The sequence below is a fragment of the Lissotriton helveticus genome, chromosome 5_1, assembly GCF_964261635.1.
Source record: "Lissotriton helveticus chromosome 5_1, aLisHel1.1, whole genome shotgun sequence".
Lineage (NCBI taxonomy): Eukaryota > Metazoa > Chordata > Amphibia > Caudata > Salamandridae > Lissotriton > Lissotriton helveticus.
The window spans coordinates 458,254,665-458,273,006 of record NC_136065.1 but is presented as its reverse complement, the minus strand read 5'-3'; the positions used below and the strand labels follow the sequence as shown (position 1 = coordinate 458,273,006).

Sequence of the window (18,342 nt, the reverse complement as noted above, 5' to 3'; positions counted from 1 at the left end):
TGCACCTATGGGGCTTATAAGCTTTTTGTGAAAAGAGTCCGTTTGACCTTCATCTATAGGTATAATACATACATAATGGTGATACATCTCTTGGTGTTGTTGAAAAATGTGTAGGATGGTCTCAGTTGTGAGCACAAATCAACCTGCACTGGTCCAGGGAACTCCATAAAGTTATCTTATACTAATTCCTTCCCATAAGACAGTGTTTTTCTTGAAGTGCCTTGATGCCTGTGGGTTTTGGAAATTAAATGTTATTTTATCCAGAAAACTGGTCAATATGAAGAAGATCCCTTCAGAATGTGTGAACTAGGTCACTGTCAGCTTTTTTTCAACTCATAAATGGCTTTATTTTTCACTCTGTATATTATTATATCTTACAGTGTACCTCTTAATTTCATGTTATTTTCCTTATTACAGAACTACATTCAAAGTCTTTATTGCAATTATTTCATAAGACTGAGGAAGCTAAATCGGTAAATCTCAGTAAAGCAGGTTTAATGATGTTGGAGGGCCATGTTGGGGACTTCCCATAACAGCTTCACACTTTAGCAGGGTCCAGGTTCTGCAGTGCCTCTGTGTCCCGACTATTTTGTGCTAGATTTGGCTGAGGTTTTGAAGCAGTAGGAAGAACCTCCGTGAGGTACGGCAGGGCGTCTTGCCAGGACCGGACTCATCCCGTGAATCTCCACTGCAGAGAAGGACAGCAGTAATATCCAATCAGGCATTGACGGAAAGTAACACTTCTGTACGACCCCTCTATCTTTTTCCCAAGTGTCTGGACCAGCAGGCTAGAAATATCCATCTATGAAAAAGGGTTCCCTTTTTTTGGAGTCATCGCAACATATTCTTTCCTCAAGTGTCCGCAGGAGTCAGGAAGTCAAGATGAAGTACAATCCTTAGCAGACTCCTACCCATCCATGGACCAGCAGTACAGCTTCCCATTCTTATCCCCAGCTAGCAGTTTTGTGTGGTTTCTATAGAGAAAGAAGAAAAGTAATAGACATTGGTATGAAAATTTGGTTCAGAACATTAGAAAGTAATGAGAAACTTTAAACGTAATCAAGTCAACCAAGTCAACTGCGAATATACGCCCAATGATCACAGTCAGGAAAGAGAGCTCTCAAGAAAGTGCAGCCTATCAGAACCCGAGAAGATGTATATAGCTCCTACAGCATTGTATAAACCCAAACACTTGCCCAACGGAGATTCCTTTTTTTATTGAAACTTATCCACAGGTGGTTTTATCTACAGGAAAGAGTGACTACTCAATTCTAAATTTTGTCTCAAATAGGGAAGTAGACTTGTCCATGAAGACGCGCTTGGCCTAAGATGGAGCTGACCTGAACCTTCCTGAGATAAAGCCAAGAATGCTTCGAGACATAGAGTGTCTCTTAAACGTACAAGGCAGGAGAAATATTTGTAAGCATGCCAAAACTGGCTTTGCTGCTGGGACCTCAGTATGTCTCTTACTTAGAATGTCCCTGATGCTGGTAAATAAGTCTAGAGTGATGACCCCAGTGATAAGTCATAGAACTGCAGTAGCCTTGGTGGGAATGACTACAACAATTGCTTTTTAATGGAAATAGCCCAGCGCAGTGGCACTGGTCAGAATATCCCCCATAAAAGGGCACAGTAAAAGTTTCTAAAGTATTGGTCCCACAGCAAATGCTCCTGGCACTAGTCCTGTAGGAATTGTGTTCCTGCTCCTGCTTTCGGTTGCCATGAGAATGGCTTAGCAATGGCCCTGGTATGAATTATCCTGCATTTATCCCAATCCTAAAGTTCCTTGTATTGATACTGGTGGGCCTAGCATTAGCCACAGTTAAAGTGGCCCAAGCATAGGTCCTTGTCAAGAAGATACCATTAATGATCCTGGTAAGGATGGGCCTCCTAGCGCATTCCTTCTCTAGGAGCCACAGAATAATGGGCACAGTAAAACTGTTCCCGAGCAGTGGCTCTAGTAGACATGCCATCAACATTTAGCATAGAGAGGATGTGCCTGCCAACGTTGACTCGGTTGAAAATGTCTCCACCTGCAGCACTGGAATTCGATACATCCCTCAGAGTTAGATCTAGGAACATTGCCTTCATAATTGTCCCTTGTCAGAACACACCTATATCACTCCACTAGAGATGACTGCACTGAAATGTTCTCTAGTACTGGTCCAAATAAGAATAAACCTATTAACCTACTGCTCTTGCCCAATCCATGCACCTTATCTTAACTTGAACGTACCATACACAGCCGTGTTTGAACAATTTGGACAATAGAGGATCTGTACAATGCCTGTAAGGATTTAAGACGGTGCTGCTAGTAAGGAATTCTGCATCTCCACCTAACCACAGGAAAGCTCAGAGACCTGCAGGATTAGGGTATGAGGATTTGCGTTAGAGAGCATCGGAATTAGCCTATTTCTCTTCTAGCTTCTGCAAAGAATTCTGGAAAATTTGCACTTAGAATATGTTTTTTTTTCTGCTGGAGTTATAGAGATGTTCTGTTTGTTCTTGTGTTACTGCTCATCTAAAATGTTTTGCAGAAAGCTAGAGAAATCCTTTTTACTGCTGAGCTCATCCCTGTTATTGGACTACACCATCTTGTGGTAAGAAACTTTGGAAATTATTTTACTGCAAGTACCAGAACAAAGATTACAACCTCTCCTTTAAAGGTCATATCCCCACAACCTACATAAAATATCTAATCTCCTGTGAATAATCTATTAATACCACCAACCATTTGCATGAGTGCACCAGCCCCCCCCCCCATCCCACTAAAGAAAACCCTTACTCCTATAATTTATTCTAACAGGTAGACACTCGAATAAATGCACTGAACTGTGTCCCTGAGAGCACAGGGTGAATCCCCATAACCGCGAAAAACACTACTAACTTTGGGTTCCAGAGGGGTGTGTTGTCTGGTATAAAGCCCTTCAATGCCTCATCATGGGCAGTAAGCACTAAATGTAATTACAATACAATAAAACCCTTCTGGCCCACACTAATACTGTTATCATGACACTCAGCTGTGGGGCAGTCGATTGTAGTTCATACAGGCTGCATAATAATATCCTTATACAGCTTGACACTCGCAAAAGACAAAACTGTTAAGTGGCAGGCATCTCACAGAGTACTGCATCAATAAACTCTCCACCACCAACTGAACAGTCAAGAAGTGACTGAAGAGATTTGCTACAAACCACTGGCCATCGGAGGATTTTAATTTGGTCCACCAATGCAGGTCCCAGAAATAAGTTACACACTGTGTGGAAGAGGTGTGGCGCCGCGGCCAGGGCGACTGACGCTGGAATCTGGGGACCACGGTTCGATTCCCGGCTCCGGCGGCAGGTCAGCCCAGCACCATGTGACTCTGGGCAATAGCTCGCTTAATCTTCCCGACGGCCCCCCAGCGCCTAGAGACCCTTACGGGTGATTGTGCGCTTTACAAATGTGGACTTTACTTTACTTTACTGTGACTACTTATTGACATCGCACAATGATATTCAGATATGGAATGATAATACTAAAGTGCATCTCAGCAGATCTCTCCACCATGCCTTACTCCTCAGGACTATTAACTTTAAACAAAATATCCCAGAATGGACATCACAGTGCAGAGGGAGCAAAGTGGACTATGATCACAAGAAACATCATGAAGGAAAATAATTTGCTGTTCTATGCAGCCAGCTTACTAAAAACACTAGATTGTGTGCCTTTTGCTCACACTTCTTCATCCATCATACTGCTAGGCCTTGTGTCCCATAACACGGCAAGTGCACGGCATGGAAATAGTTCCCATATTGGATCAAAACAAAGAAAACACTCTGGCAACCACACACAATATATGGTGCAACATGCTACACGTGTAGGGAAGCACTTCAGTGCCTCACATAGGGGTGGAGTAGTAAGAGCTATATAAAAGTTGAAACTACTGTACAATAACTTCCGTGGTGCCCTTTTCCAAGAGCTCAACATGGAAAGTCCTAAACAGCGACTGGGAACAACGGTCTTTTACCAAGAAGTTCATTATTGCTTTACAGTCTGGCAAGTAAGTGTTGTCAGCTCAAAATCCAGAGTGTATCTGATATGGGGCCACCAAAAACTGAAATTATACTAGTGAAGTGTGTGAATTTTCTGTTACGCAAATTTCCCGATATTTTGCATTATGCAATTTTGTGTTCTTTTTTTGCTGAGGAAAAGCTGCTTGGAGTTAGCCTATGCTTCAGTGGATGCCTGGCTGCCGGAGAAATTTTAAATCCAGGAAGTTCATAGTGGCTACTAAGTTTCTTGGAAAAATAATTCAAATTAATTCATAGAGTTTCAGCAGCCCTATCGGTTAATCTCTGGTCAGCAGATGGCAAAGCTAACCAACCCCGCTCCTTCTAGAACGCCTGATACGTTTCCCATGACGCAGGTACACGCCACAAAACAGCTCTTACCTGGATATGGCCAACGACGTCACTGCAGGAAGCCGGGAGCGCTTCCTTCCGTCCGAGGCCCCGCCCACGCGCAGCTCCGCGCACAGCTCCAGCCTCCGCGCGCCTCGCCTCTCCATCTCACCTGTTGTTGTGTTTAAATAACAAATAAATATTTAGAAACTGTTTTTATTTATGGTCAGCAAGTTGTTAAATTGAGAAGAATATATTTAATCTCGGCCGGCGCGGCGGTGGGAGAGGCTGGGAATTGAATTTGCGGCTCGCGATAGTTACATGTGCTGACGCGCCTCTGCTGCCACTGCGTTCCAAATTGGATTTGTGGATTATTACTTTCGAAATTGGATGCCTAGTTCAGCAGAATCGTCCATCAGCGTTTACGGGCGGAATGCTTAATAAGCCGCCCCAGAACACCTTGCTGCCGCGACACTACACGGAGCATAATTACAGGGCTGCGCGGAAATTCCACAAGCACTGGTTTTATCAATTTACCCAAATCCTCTCGCCGCCCCGGCGATAATTAAATGCTGCGAGTATTTAAAAATTAACCCTAAGTCAGTAATTGCTGCTGCCACTGTTGGTAATGCTAATGATGGCGTTTTCGGATTCGTTTTAATTCGCAAAATTAGATGTCAGTTAATACGGCCAGGCAGTGATACACAACCATGTTTAGGAGCGTCGAGGGAGTCAGCCTGCACCCTTTTAGTAGTAGCCCACTCACCACATATTGAATGAAGTATTTTCTTGGCCAGTCCCACCCCCCTCTCTCACTCTCTCTCATAGCTTATTTCATGTGTTTTTACGTGACTTTAGGTAAAAGAGAGGCACTGTCGCGCTGCAGTGATTGCTTATTTGTTTCCCACTGAATACATCTGGCTACCAGTGTGAGAACTCACAATACAAACACAGAGTGTTCCGTTCATATGTGTACACTAGAAGAGCTGAACACTCTGTGGCTTAATAATGTAAGGTGTTATTCCGCATTAGCAAGAATCAAATTCTGGGATCATATCCACAGGACTGTGGAGACGGACAATGAATGATGCTGAAGATTTCATTTCACTACTCTGAAACTAGACAAGGAGCGCAACATCTTGGCTATCAGTGCTTTTACTCCAGGCACACTAGAACTCATCATCTCAGCTCTGTGCTCAGGTGGTCCAGTGTTATTTAAAGTTTCATGGTCTAAGTTTAACTTTTTTGGAAAGAAGACCAGAGATTGTTTGTGTTGGGAAGCATTGAATGAATGAATAAATTGCCTTTTCTATAGTGCTAACAGATGCTTCAGAGGAAGCGTCTCAGCGCTGACCAGGAGGGAATTCATAGGGGGTCCTACTTCTGCCTTTTATTTAACAGTACTTCTGATATTAAAGCGGTTTGTTCACCAGTTTTTCCAACATTTTTACCCCAAGCTGGGAGCAGAGTTATTGGCCTAAAACTGCTGAAGATGGCAAGGTCAGAATTCGACTTCTTTAAGAGAGGCGGGACCTGCACTTTCTTCCATTCACATGGGACGGATCCTGATGCTAGTGATTTATTAATAACTTATAAATTACTCAATTCATCATTGAAGTAACCAGTTAGGGTGGTGGCGGGGCAAGGATCTAATGGTGATCAGATTTATGCTGGGGGGGGGGGGGAATCCAATGGTGATTCATAACTCTCATTACAAATAGCTGAGCAAAAAAATAGGCTCAAAGGTGTTCAATACTGGGCCGTCCCTCATGGAGTGACCACTAGGGTGATAGTCAGAAATGGCAACCTTCTTCTGACTATCAAAGTGGGAATAAGTGTCCTCCACCGTCTTGTAGAAATACTCTGAGAGATTGTCACACAAACATTGTGAGGATAGGAAAGACCAAACACTCTTAAATATATCCATTGATGTTTTACATTTATTCTTGTGACTTCCCAAAGCCTCCACCTATTTGTTCTTCTACTGATATTCTTTCATATGACTTCCAAGGCCGAATTATACGCTGCTCTGACTTCCTCGTCATACTGCTTCCTCCATTTTTTCCCAGTTGTTTGCAATGTTGTTTTTCCTCCTGCAATCCAGAGGAAAACTGGGGAGCAGAAGGTTGTTTTCTTTCAGTTAACTCCTGACTTAAGGGGGCACATTTGGGGTGCCGCGGCGAGCAAAATGGCGATGGATTAAACCCAGATCTCTTACTGGAGGGGAGTGTTTGAAAAGTTTCAACACTCCATCTACCATTTTATTTTGTGATGTTGATATTTTTCAATATCCTGTAATAAAGATGTATTGAAAGTTAAAACCTCAGTCTCCAAACTCCAATTAAGGCTAATTCAAGCGGAGTTCAGGGCCTCTTATAGATTGTTGGGAGGGATTGAACAGCTGTCTACCCTTTTGAGGGTTACTGAGGAGGTTAACATCTGGCTGCTTTACAATATAGCTTCTTCCTTGGGATCGTGATATTGCTGCAATCTGATGCACTTTCTTTTTTCCTCTTTTCTTAGTTCTGAGTTCAAAGGGCCTTAGAAAAATCCCTTTTGGAAAGAGATCTTTATTAATAAAGTAAATATATGATGCCTAGGAAGGAGTACAGGGCCAGTGGTCAGCCTAGTGGAAGACCTACCCTGGTTAATAGCAAATGCCAGGTGGTTAGACCTATGTGGTCAAAGCAAATACAATGAGATGATGGACGGAGCACTGAAACTTTTCAGATACTCACCCCCAGTCACAGATCTGGGTCCAATCCATCATCGTTCTTTAGATCACTTTAGATCACCCCAGTTCAGACCCAGCCATATGCAATCTCCTTGTGTTTGCTTTGTTAGACCTATGTGGTCGCCAACTGGAACCTCTCAAAGTAGAAGTAAAGGTCCTCGCACAGCCCCAGCGTGTGTAAGGACAGAAAGGGATTAGTTTGGAGTTTCACTTAAAATATATGTATGTATTTTTATCGTAATCTCAATTAGTGCATCAAAGAACTGAGAACTAGAGACAGACCAAATGTTAAAACCGAAATTGTGCACATTCCTGAGTAAATCTGAGCATCTTTAGAGTTCAAGCACAGACATCCTAAGATACTCATTGAACCTAGTATTATTTCAGGTTCCCTCCTAAGACAAACAATTTTACTTTCCAACTTTTAATTTGTGGATGTTTTTATTAATTTCTATTGCTTAACTGGGGCAATTGTATTTTTGGGGAGGTTTGCTGCTGATCCATTTTAATGTTCTATCCTGTGAGTGTGTGTCATGAAGTTGGGGTACTCATAACAAGCAATAGCAAGGCCAGTAGGTCTGGGTTGTATGTACTAACGTGCAGTGTTAGCACATCAATGTGAAAAAAGTGGGAGGCAGCCAGCAGCAATAGACAGAGAATGCTATAGTTATAAAGTAGTCCCTCATGCAGTTTAATGTGAGCACTAGAGTGGATGTGGAAGGATATGTTCAAACAAACAACAGCACTGGGTGAGAGATGACTACCTTGTAGAGCTGAGCAAAGATATGATTGACACAGTGTCACCCTATTGGCCTGAAGAGGCTGGCCGAAGAAGGATAATGGTTGAAAGGGGTAGACCCAAAGTCCACTTTATGTATATTGCAAGCAGTAGGCCTGTGTGACTGTTGCAAATATTAATGTTTGAAGATATGATGCTGGTCTCTCTTGCAATATAAGTGCATGGATGCGTCAATATAAGTGTGTATGTTTGTGCATGTGTGCATGTGAGGTATCTTGAAAACAACATTGAAAATCAGTGGAAATATGTGCAACAATCCACTTCTGAGATATAGCCCAAATATCTGCACTATCACCTTGATTTTCCCCATCATGTTTAGTGAGCCTTCAAGACCAAGAAACAATTAACTCAATCATTCAATCAGCATTTGTCTAGCGCAGCACTGTCATTCCTAAGGATATCGGGGTGCTGAGGGTGCAGTGTCTTTGTCGAAAAGCCATGTCTTGGGTTTCTTTCTGAAGTCCGCCAGGAAGTGTGCTGTTCGGAGGTGGAGGGGCAGGACGTTCCAGGTCTTGGTGGTGTTGAAAGATGAGAAGCCGCCCCCACTGCTCTCACAACAGATGTGGGGGTGGGTGAGGGCGAGGGAGGCAGAGCACAGGTGTCTAGAGGGCAGGTGGAAGTTCAGTTGATGGTTGAAATATGATGGTCTTTTATCATGGAGAGCTCAGTATGAGTGTGTGAGGATCTTGAACTGGCATCTCTACTGGCTTGGGAGCCAGTGGAGGTCCAGGATGAGTTGGGCTTCGTGTTCTGTATAGTCTGAAGCCTTTTGAGAAGATTTTGGCGTAGAGAGCATTGCCATAGTCAAGGAGGCTGGTAAAGAGGGCTTTCATGAGGTTCTTTCTAGTGTTGATAGGAACCATCTGAATAGTCTGCGGAGCATGCAAAGGGTGTGAAAGCAGGAGGAAGCAACTGCGTTGACTTATCGTTTCATGGTCAGTTGGCTATAGAGGATTATGCTGAGGTTGCGTGCATGGTCTGTTGGTGTGGGAGTTGGTCCGAATCGTGCAGGCCAACAGCTATGGTCCCATACAGAAGTGTTCTTCCCAAAGATCAGTACTTCTGTTTTGTCAGAGTGGATTTTGAAGCAGCTGTCTCTCATCGGCAGCTGTCTCTCATCTTTTTGGCTATGTTGGTCATGGCGTTAAGGAAGTTGGTTTTAGTGCTGGAGGGGTCCTCTGTGAGCAAGAGTATTAGTCGAATGTCATCCGCGTTAGTGATTATGTGGAGTCCTGAGAGATGATCCTTGGGTTATGACCCAAATGGTGTTCCTGGGTGCATAGGTGAAGGGAGGCAGTTGGATGCTCTGGGTGCATCCTGAAAGGAAAGAGGTGATCCACTTGTGGGCATTCTGCTGTATGCCGATGTTGTGGAGTCTGTTGATGATGTTGTGGTGGGAGATGGTGTTGAACGAGGCAGAGAGGTCGAGGAGGATCAGGGCCACCGTTTCTCCGTGATCAAGGAGAGTTTCTGATGTCATCTGTGGCGGCGATCAGTGCAGTCTCAGTGCTGTGTTTGGCACGGAATTCTGTTTGAGAGGTGTTGAGTAGGTAGTTTTGATGCAGGTATTTGGTGAGGTGGTGGTTGATGGCTTTCTCGAGTACTTTGACTGGGTATGGAAGCAGGGAGATCGATCAGTAATGTTTTAGGTCGGTGGGTTCACCGTGGGCTTCTTCAGGAGGGAGCTGACCACTTCGTGTTTCCATAGGGCTGGGAAGGCTGCTGTGGAGATGGAGGTGTTGAGGATGTTGGTGAGTTCTGCGCCGATTGGGTTGGCTCCGAGGTTGAAGACATGGTGGGAGGGGAGGATGGTGTTCTCTGTGGCTGTTGGGTGGGAGTATTCTTTGACGATTTTGAAGAGTTCACAGAACTCCCTATCACACAGCGATGCGCCTTCAAGGTATGCTGTCTCATCTTTAAATCTCTGAATGGAAAGAGCCCTAAATTTGTGGATAGGCTTATTCAGAGGCATTTACCCATGAGCAACTTGCGCTCGGCACACATGCACCTCCTGTCAACCCCCTCCTTCAAGCTAAAGCGCCTGGGTGGTGCTAGGTTTGCCGTTCTAGCTCCAAGACTCTGGAACTCTCTTACGTTCGAAATCCGATCCTGCACTGGCCTCCTCAGCTTTAGGAGGCTCCTCAAGACCTGGCTGTTTAGACAAGCTTACGAGTAACTCCCTAGGGCTCCAGTACCTCTCAGAGCAGTGCCGTGAAACCAATCCAGTGTATGTGCGCTTTATACATTTTATTTAACATAACATAACTTTGGAGTCTGACCGTAAGGGCGTCTTTGCGGTTTGCAACATGCAGGGCTTATTATGCCAGTAGAACTCCAAGGGCTTCCAGCGCAATACACTGGAGAAAATTCTTAATGGGACAGTTCACTTTTGGATATCACTGGATGACCTTATAAGCCCTGATGAAGTTCCCCTTGAGGGAATGAAATGCGTTGGCTGAGCATTGCTTATCCATATGAAATAACTCAATTTGAAATAAATGATTTTTTGATACTACTTACAGTCTACTGGACTTCATTGCCTGGCGCACCCCCACTTGTAGTAATCTGTATCGATCTGAAGCACAGAGGTGTCACGCAAGGGCTGGCACTGGGGAGTATTGTTCAGGACCAGGATTTGTTGGAACTAGCGTGAGGTGCAGAGCTAGGAGTCCGCCGTTGAGATTGTGGACAATTTTGAAGAGTTCCTTTGTGGGGTTGGCTCCGGTGTTGATGCGGGCGATGATGGCTGCTCTCTTAGCTTCCTTTATGCTTAGTTGGTAGTTGCTTAGGGCTGCTTGGTAGGCGGCTCTGTCCGAGGGGTTCTTGGTAGAATGCCAGCATTTCTCGAGTCAGTAGCAGTTGCACTTAGTGCTTCTGAGCTCTGGGGTGTACAAGCGTACTTGTTTTGAGGTTTTGTTGGTTTTGAGTGGGTTGAGTTGGGCAACTCTGTTGGCACATTTCTTGATGCAGGTGGTGAAGTTCTGGACGGCCAGGTCAAGTTCCGCTGAAGTTTCGGGGTGTGTGACACAGAGGGCTTGTGTCCATAGAGTCTTGGTTACCTTGCCCTAGCTGCAGTGGGGGGTGCTGTGGTGATTGGCAGTGGGGGGCTGGATGTCAGAGATGGTGAAGTGCAAGATGGCGTGGTTGGTCCAGGTGAGTTCTGTGAAGTGGCTGAATTTGATTCTGTAGCTGGAGATGAAGATGGCATTGAGTGTGTGTCCAGCTTTATGCCTCGGTTTGGTGACCAGTTGGGTGAGGCCAATGTTGTTGAGGTTGTCCAGGAGGATGGTAGAGTTGAGGTCGTTGACGTGGAAATTGAGGTCACTGAGCAGGACGTAGTGGAGGGAATTGATGGCAAGGATGGATGAGGTTGGAGATGTCTTCGCAGAAGGGTGGTCGGGGTCCCGAGGGTCTGTAGGTGAGGGTGCCTCTTATCATGGTCTTGGCGTTGCTTTGTAGATGTGAGTTGAGGTGTTCCATACGAGGCGTTGGGTTGTTGTTGGTGATGGAGCATCGGATGGTTAGCTGAAGATCATAGAGATGCCCCTGCTGTGTTGGCCGGTGCAGTCTCGGTTTATCATCTTGAAGCCGACGGGAGTGGCGTTGGTGATGTTGGGGGTTCAAGGAGGGGTTGAGCTATGTTTTGGTGATGAAGGTGATGTCCGGGGATAGGGTGATGATTGTGTCCCAGATTTCCCTGGCATGGTTGCAGAGGGAGCAGGCATTGATCAAGATGCATTTAAGCGGTTCCTGGTTGTCGTGGTCTTCTGAGTGAGAGTGGCATGGGATTCTTCTGGGGCTGTGTTGCAGGAGAAGCTGCAGTGTAAGCAGTAGAAGGGTCCTTTGGTAGATGTGGCGAGTATGCGAAGCAGCTGTTGTTTCATGTCCGGGGATCAGGTTCAGGAATTCCTGGGAAATGTATCAACGGGTAAGCCGGGGGTCCTAGCTCTGGCCGCGGTACAGGCGTGGACAGGCGCATGCGGCCTTGCCTTTTGCGTGCCTTAAGCACACCATCGATGCAGCCTTTCAATGGCTTCCATATGAAGTCCTGGGAGGTGGGAGGGGCTGTAAGGGAGGCAGGAAGGCGGAAAGCGGGAACAGTGCTGGGCGGGCGTAAAGCAGGAACACGGTGGGTGGGCGGGGCACGAAAAACAAACACATAAGAAAGTCCAAGTAACCAAATAGAGGCTAAACAACCACAAGACAATGTTAAAAGATAAATTCCAACAGGAATCAGATTAAAGTTAAATCCCAAAAGTTAAATGCCAATAGGAATCAGACTCCGCGCAGCAGGAGTGAACAGGCAGCAGTGGTGACTGGATCGTTGATGCTGATCGCGGTCTCAGTCAAGGGAGCTATGCGGCAGAGATGGGGAAGCGGTGCACAAGACCAGAGGTCAGGGGCTGCACTGTGTTTATTCAGCTTATACGGTGCCTGATGCCCCAGGTTAGTAGCTTCTAAAAGCCAACAAATGAGATGAGCACCTGAAGCAGAAAACATTAAAGAAGAGTGACCAATGTTGAATCCCTGGGCATGAGCAGGGACTTCAGTAACAATGCTCAGTTCTTCGCTTCAGAGTTGTCTTTACTGGTCTCATGGTTGCTGGAGAGGAATAGGAGGTTGCAGAGGAGTAGGCTGAACATTCTCAATACTGAACAGTAATGGTCTTTGCTTGAAACCCTGGCCGTGAGGATGAGTCCTGCAGAGTGACCAATTGCGATGAAAACCTATTGGCTTCATATTCTGATTTTGTCATCTTGAAAGGGGAAGAGAAGACATGTAAAACTGATCACTATCACAAACCAGGACCTTCCTATCCATAGGCAAGTCAGAGATGAGTATAAAGTCCCTATTCTGATAATCTGTAACTGAGCCGGATGAAAGGCAAATTCTTTTGAGAAAGACAACAATATTTACACATTATTTTACTTTGCTTTACCATCAAATGTCATCACTACAACATGGTGTAGAATGTGTTGTTTATTGTTTTCAGTTTACCTTGTATTTATTGATCTTTGGTGTAAAGGTCTACACTTGGAAAAGAGTGTGTGCTCTGGAGTGTCCCTAGCATTCTGTGCTTGACACTTGCTGAGACACTCTGGCTCCTACAGGACCTGTTTCTGTTGTCTGCTCTGGTAGTTCTATCTACTAATAAACTACGTGCGGTGGGTGCTATAGTACCTCAAGTCTCTTGCCACACACTGATAGCCAATTTGGTGCTGTGCTGATCACCTACCAGCCATTTTTTCTACCATAAACGTGTTCGCTGATTGCCTCAGGTGAACAATGTCACCAAAACTGCCTCCTCTAAATTGTGCCTTTCGTGGAAGCTGGTGCAGGCCCTCCCGCCACAGAGATCACCATTGTCCTTGTGTCGGCTTAACCAGAATGAACTCCCACAACAAAGTTGACAGTCCTATCAGATACGACAGTTTTGATGCTACAAAGAGTGCAAGGTATTGTGGCACACCTCTTAATCGAGCATAACCTGATGTTTCTCAACAACCTCCTACCCAATCCTAAATTCTGTGCCTTGTATACGTGGATGCTCATGTACAGGTTCCATCTTTACCTCTCCCCTCCAAAAACACCTTGCCAGCATCTAGTGAGATGCAGACTTGTTTGAGAAGAAGGCTGAGTGCATGAGCCTCTTCTGGAACTCGATTCCTCTTCACCTCGAACCAGCCCATCTTGGCTTCAGGAGAGGCCAGAGGATGCATCCATTTAGATAGCTACAACCTCACCTGTAATCTCTCTTACCCCCCCCTTCTTAATGCCATTAAGCAGCATCTCATCAGCAAGAGCACCACCTAAAAACAGCAAATAAATAAATATTACCTCTCCTGCACTTCTGATGCACTTCCGCAGTAGCTTTGTTGTCTGGGTTCGATGCAGAATTAATGCCCCGTGAAGACACTTCATGATTCTGTCCAGACTTCATTCGCCAAAGCTAAAAGAGCAGAGACACCATTACTGACCGTATTGTTAGATCCTATGCACTTTAAGCTAGAGGTCGGTGATACTCAACTTGACCAAAAGAGGACTGTCACAGTTCGAAGTAACAAGAACACGTAAAAAGTTAGATATAAGTCGGAGTACCAAATGTTTGCAGATCCAAATGCCGGTTGACACACCTCGCAGTTCATAACTTCCAGAAAGATAACCTTTGTAAAAGTAGATGGCTGTGCAAAGGCAGTGATTCTGTCCAAATGATCAGAGGTTAAGCTGACGAATAATGATGCTATCACAAGAAATCAACTGTGGCACAAAAAGCATGGAATACGCTTTTAGACAAGATCAGCTAGTAACAGAGTCTTGTCAATTAAAGCGCAAACAGAGTAGCCAGAAACAAACCAACATAAGTGAATTCTGGTAACTGTGACTGCTTTTCAATGTGATGGTGGACAGAGATCAAGTCCACAAAGAAGAAATTGATGGTTGCCATCAGCAGAGATAGACCAAGAGACAGAGAGTAACCAGACATAAAGCAAGAGAAGAAAACTGAGGCAGAAGAGAGACATTGCACCAGCAGAAAAACAATCCTAGTACCTGATAAGAACATACAAAGTAACTTGCATACATTTGGGTAATACAACACTGGTTTGTGTGGTTTTATCTCATTAGTTCAGAGGAGTTTGCTGTAATACATTACTCCTATTTGTTGGAGCCCTGAAGATAACACTTAACTTAGTTGTTTTATTTATTTATTTATTTTATTTTTGACATTTATAGAGCGCAACGAATACCCGCAGGCGTCTCGGAGCTAGCAATTCGCATACTTGAAGTCAGTGTGAAAACTAGTGAGAGAATAGATAGTCTTATTGGTCAAACAGCCATGTCTTTAAAAGTTTGAGGAACTGAAAAAGTGAAGGGCTCGTCCTGATGTTTTGAGGGAGAGTATTCCATAGTTTGGGTGCTGCCACTAAAAAGCGGCAATCACCCCAAGACACTGTTTTGGATCGTGGGATCACTAGTTGGTTTGAGGTAGAGGAACTAAGCTGTCTACAGGGTGTGTAGGGTTTCAATTGATCCTTGAGAAAGTGAGGTCCTTGATTGTTGAGTGCCTTATAGACTATACATAAGGATTTGAACTTTATTCTATTTTGAATCGTCAGCCAATGGTAGTCCTTTATGTTTCGGATATGGCCTCAAATTTGAGCGTCCCAGAGAGCAGACGTGCTGCAGCGTTCTGTATTGACTGTAACTTCCTTGTGACCCTGACCTGGGCATTTAGGAACAGACCGTTACAGTAATCGAGGGACGACAAAACTAGGGAGCTGACCAGTGTTTTAGTCGCTGCCTCCGGAAGAAAGGGGCGAATTTTTCTAATCATTCTGAGTTTGTAATGGGCCGTGGTTGCAACTTTATTTGCATGGTCCATGAAGTTGAGTCCTTCGTCGAAAATAACTCCCAGGTTCCTGACTTTGGCTGTTGGACTGGGAGGTATACCGAAGGCTGCTGGCCACCAGCATGATGGCCAAGCTGGTAGAAGAGGTCCAAAAATAACTACCTCAGTTTTTTCTGAGTTGAGCTTGAGGCAGTTTGTAGCCATCCATTCTCCTATTTCAAGCAATCCATTTTTAAAAATTTGTGCCACCTGTCCTCCATCCCCTTTGATGGCCAATACCAACTGCGTGTCGTCCGCATAGGAGGTTAGGCTCATCCCATGTCCTTTGATGACATTAGTGACATTTCAGTTGTGTAAATAAAAATACCTCCAAGTGACCTTCTTTTCATGTGGGTAGGGTGGTTTACCATAAGGTGCAGCACTTCTGTTTCCAGGTTGACCCCATGCAGTATGTTCTGTGGGGCTGAGGCTCAACCTGGGTAGCCCCAACCAACTACGATGCTGGGTAGACCCCATAGGTATCCAATTGTGACTGAGGATCATATTTTACTGCACTATACCCATTTCTGGGTGGCTTGCTACATCACATACTGCGGTATCTGGAAGGCACCATCTTGCTTCTCGCTGGCCTCGTTTACCTACCTTGTAGAAAAGTAGGATTTGCTTCTTATGGTTACCCCAATTTTTAGCTTGATGTGATGCTGTTTAGACTAGTCTGACTGGGATCCTGCTAATCAGGACACCAGTCTATCTGCTTTCTCCTTACAACTGTTATGCTTGTACTTAGGTACACCCCAGATTGGATACTGGGGTACCCATGTCAGTCCCTAGTATAAGGTACCCATGTACCTAGGGCATAGGTACCCCCATAGGTCCCCCATGGGCTGCAGCATGTATTATGCCATCCATGGGAGACCATTCAAAATGGAACTACAGGACTGCCATTGCAGCCTGTGTAAGTCTGTGCAAGGACCACTTACTTAAGATATAGGTTTACTATATCTATGGGTCACTGCACTTAAAACCTATAAGTCATCCCTATAGCTGACCTTCATAATCCTGAGGGCAGGGTGCTTGGTTCTAAGTGAGAGGGTGCCCCTGCATGAGCTGGACTCCCCTGCAGCCTACGGAGTCCATTCTCCCGGGTTGTCAGTGAAGCAGCCATATACTATATATTGAGGGGCATTATGCGGCCATGTGATGACCAACTCTAAAACAGCTGAAACAAACCCTATTGTGTTTTGTGTCAAACATGTTGGAATCATACCCCCACACAAGTAACTGGTGATGGAGGTATGATTCCACCCCTCAGAAGCATCCTGGGGAGCTCCTGGGGTCCCCGGTACCAGTCTTCTAGTCCCAGACAGCAAAAAATGGTATAAGCCGACCAGAGACACATTTCTGCTCTCCTGCTGCTGAGCCAGACTTGAGCAGGGGAGGGCAGAACAATAGGCAACCTGCCACAAGGAGCTGTGACCACCTCCCAGGCATGTATTTAGTGTATTAGGGCTGGGTGGGTGTGGTTGCCAGCGACTGAAAGTCTGCATGAGGGGCACATTTGGTGTCCCTGTGCATAGTCCAGTTCAAACCAGTCCGGGGAGACGTCGGCTCCCGCTCTGGACTAGTTAAAAGGACATAGGAGTAACCTTTCCCTGTCCAGACCCTCCCCTGAGAGGGTACCCTGAATCTTTCCATCCCTCTCCCGTGGGTACTTAAGGGCTTACCTGGTTGTAGGACCTTAGATTCATCATGGACAAGATTCAGAACTGAAACCACTGCACTTCAACTGTCTGGGCACTTTGGACTTTGCTGGACTTCGTTTGGGCCTGACTACGTCTCCCTCTCAGTCTGCTGCATCGTCTGTGCCTGTGCACCAAACAGGATCCGTGTATGACCTGTGGAGCATCCAAAACATCTGAAGAAGTTCTCCTTTGGAGCGGTGGGGCCGGAGGGGGGGGGGGGGAGGAACTCGGCATACGACAATAAGGGAAACTTAAATTTAAAAAAGAATACCATTGTTGTCGTATGACGAATCCCCACCACCCTGTCCCCCACTCTTACCTGCACGTGCTGCGCCTGTGTGAATGAAATACCTCAAACAAAACACATCAAAAACCGAGATACTATTTAGCTACTAGCAACCTTCTGGCCAAAGGAGCTTGGGCACGGACCCCCCTAACCCGACACTCCAAGTGAGGAATCTAGACATGAACACGGATTCAAACCTCTTCCCGCTGATCCTTCAAGTGGACCAGGTTACAAAAGGATACTTTTACACAAAGAGATGCCTATATAAACTCTTTCCTTGAAGTCCACCAAAAGATACAAACCACAGTCAGTCTAGTACTCTTCCAGCTGGACTATGCCAATGGTAAATATATCATCCAACCATGTGATTTAAAAACTACTGAAAACCACCTTGCGATTGTGAGACAACTCCTCAACTGCAGTATCAAATGACACATGTACCTGCTCTTCAGTCTCTACATTAGCTACCTGTGGGAAGATGGATCAGCTTAACCCCTTCGATGCTCATGACGGAACGGTTCCGTCATGAGCTACGGTTGAGTTGTGCTCATGACGGAACCGTTCCGTCATGACCACGCCCGTTTTTATTAGGGCCCAGCACCGGAGGGGGAATCGCGGTCGCGCTGAAAAGGTTAAAGGTGATGCACGTAGCTTATCGTGCCATCAATCAATCATGTTTTTTTTCTTTCAGTATCAAACCAGAGCACTTCGATCGAGGTTGGCCTATTTGGATGCTTATTTGGACCCTCCTTCAACAAGTCTCCTTTTTTGGAGGGAAGTGGAAGTGGGGACTCCCTCCCAATCAAAACGGCTAATATATGGAAATCTCTTCCAGAAAGGATAAGAATTATTGTCAACCTTCTTGAACTCCAGAGAGCTCTAAAATTTGGATGATTCCCATGTGTATAACGCCTATATTATAATGAATGCCACAATTGGGTCGGTGTCGGTATGCACTAATTATCTATTCCTGCACTTTTTCTCAACCTTGCATGCTTAAGCACAGTGCCACTGCCAGATCATGTGTACAGCATGTCTCCAAACCTCATAC

At 45.3% G+C, this 18,342-nt stretch overlaps 1 protein-coding gene across 2 annotated transcripts in view; it reads right to left on the bottom strand.

The window, feature by feature from the left end:
- Positions 1-322: 322 nt before the first annotated feature.
- The window catches only part of WDFY4 (WDFY family member 4), a 1,018,342-nt gene continuing 1,000,322 nt past the window's right edge, over positions 323-18,342 (bottom strand). For both annotated transcript variants that reach the window (XM_078642707.1, XM_078642708.1), the window contains 3 exons: positions 13,754-13,865; positions 4,434-4,554; positions 323-974 (listed from right to left, as the gene is read on the bottom strand). In XM_078642707.1, the coding sequence (XP_078498833.1) occupies positions 908-974; positions 4,434-4,554; positions 13,754-13,865 (300 nt within the window). In that variant the 3' untranslated portion in view covers positions 323-907. The remainder of the gene's footprint in view (positions 975-4,433; positions 4,555-13,753; positions 13,866-18,342) is intronic.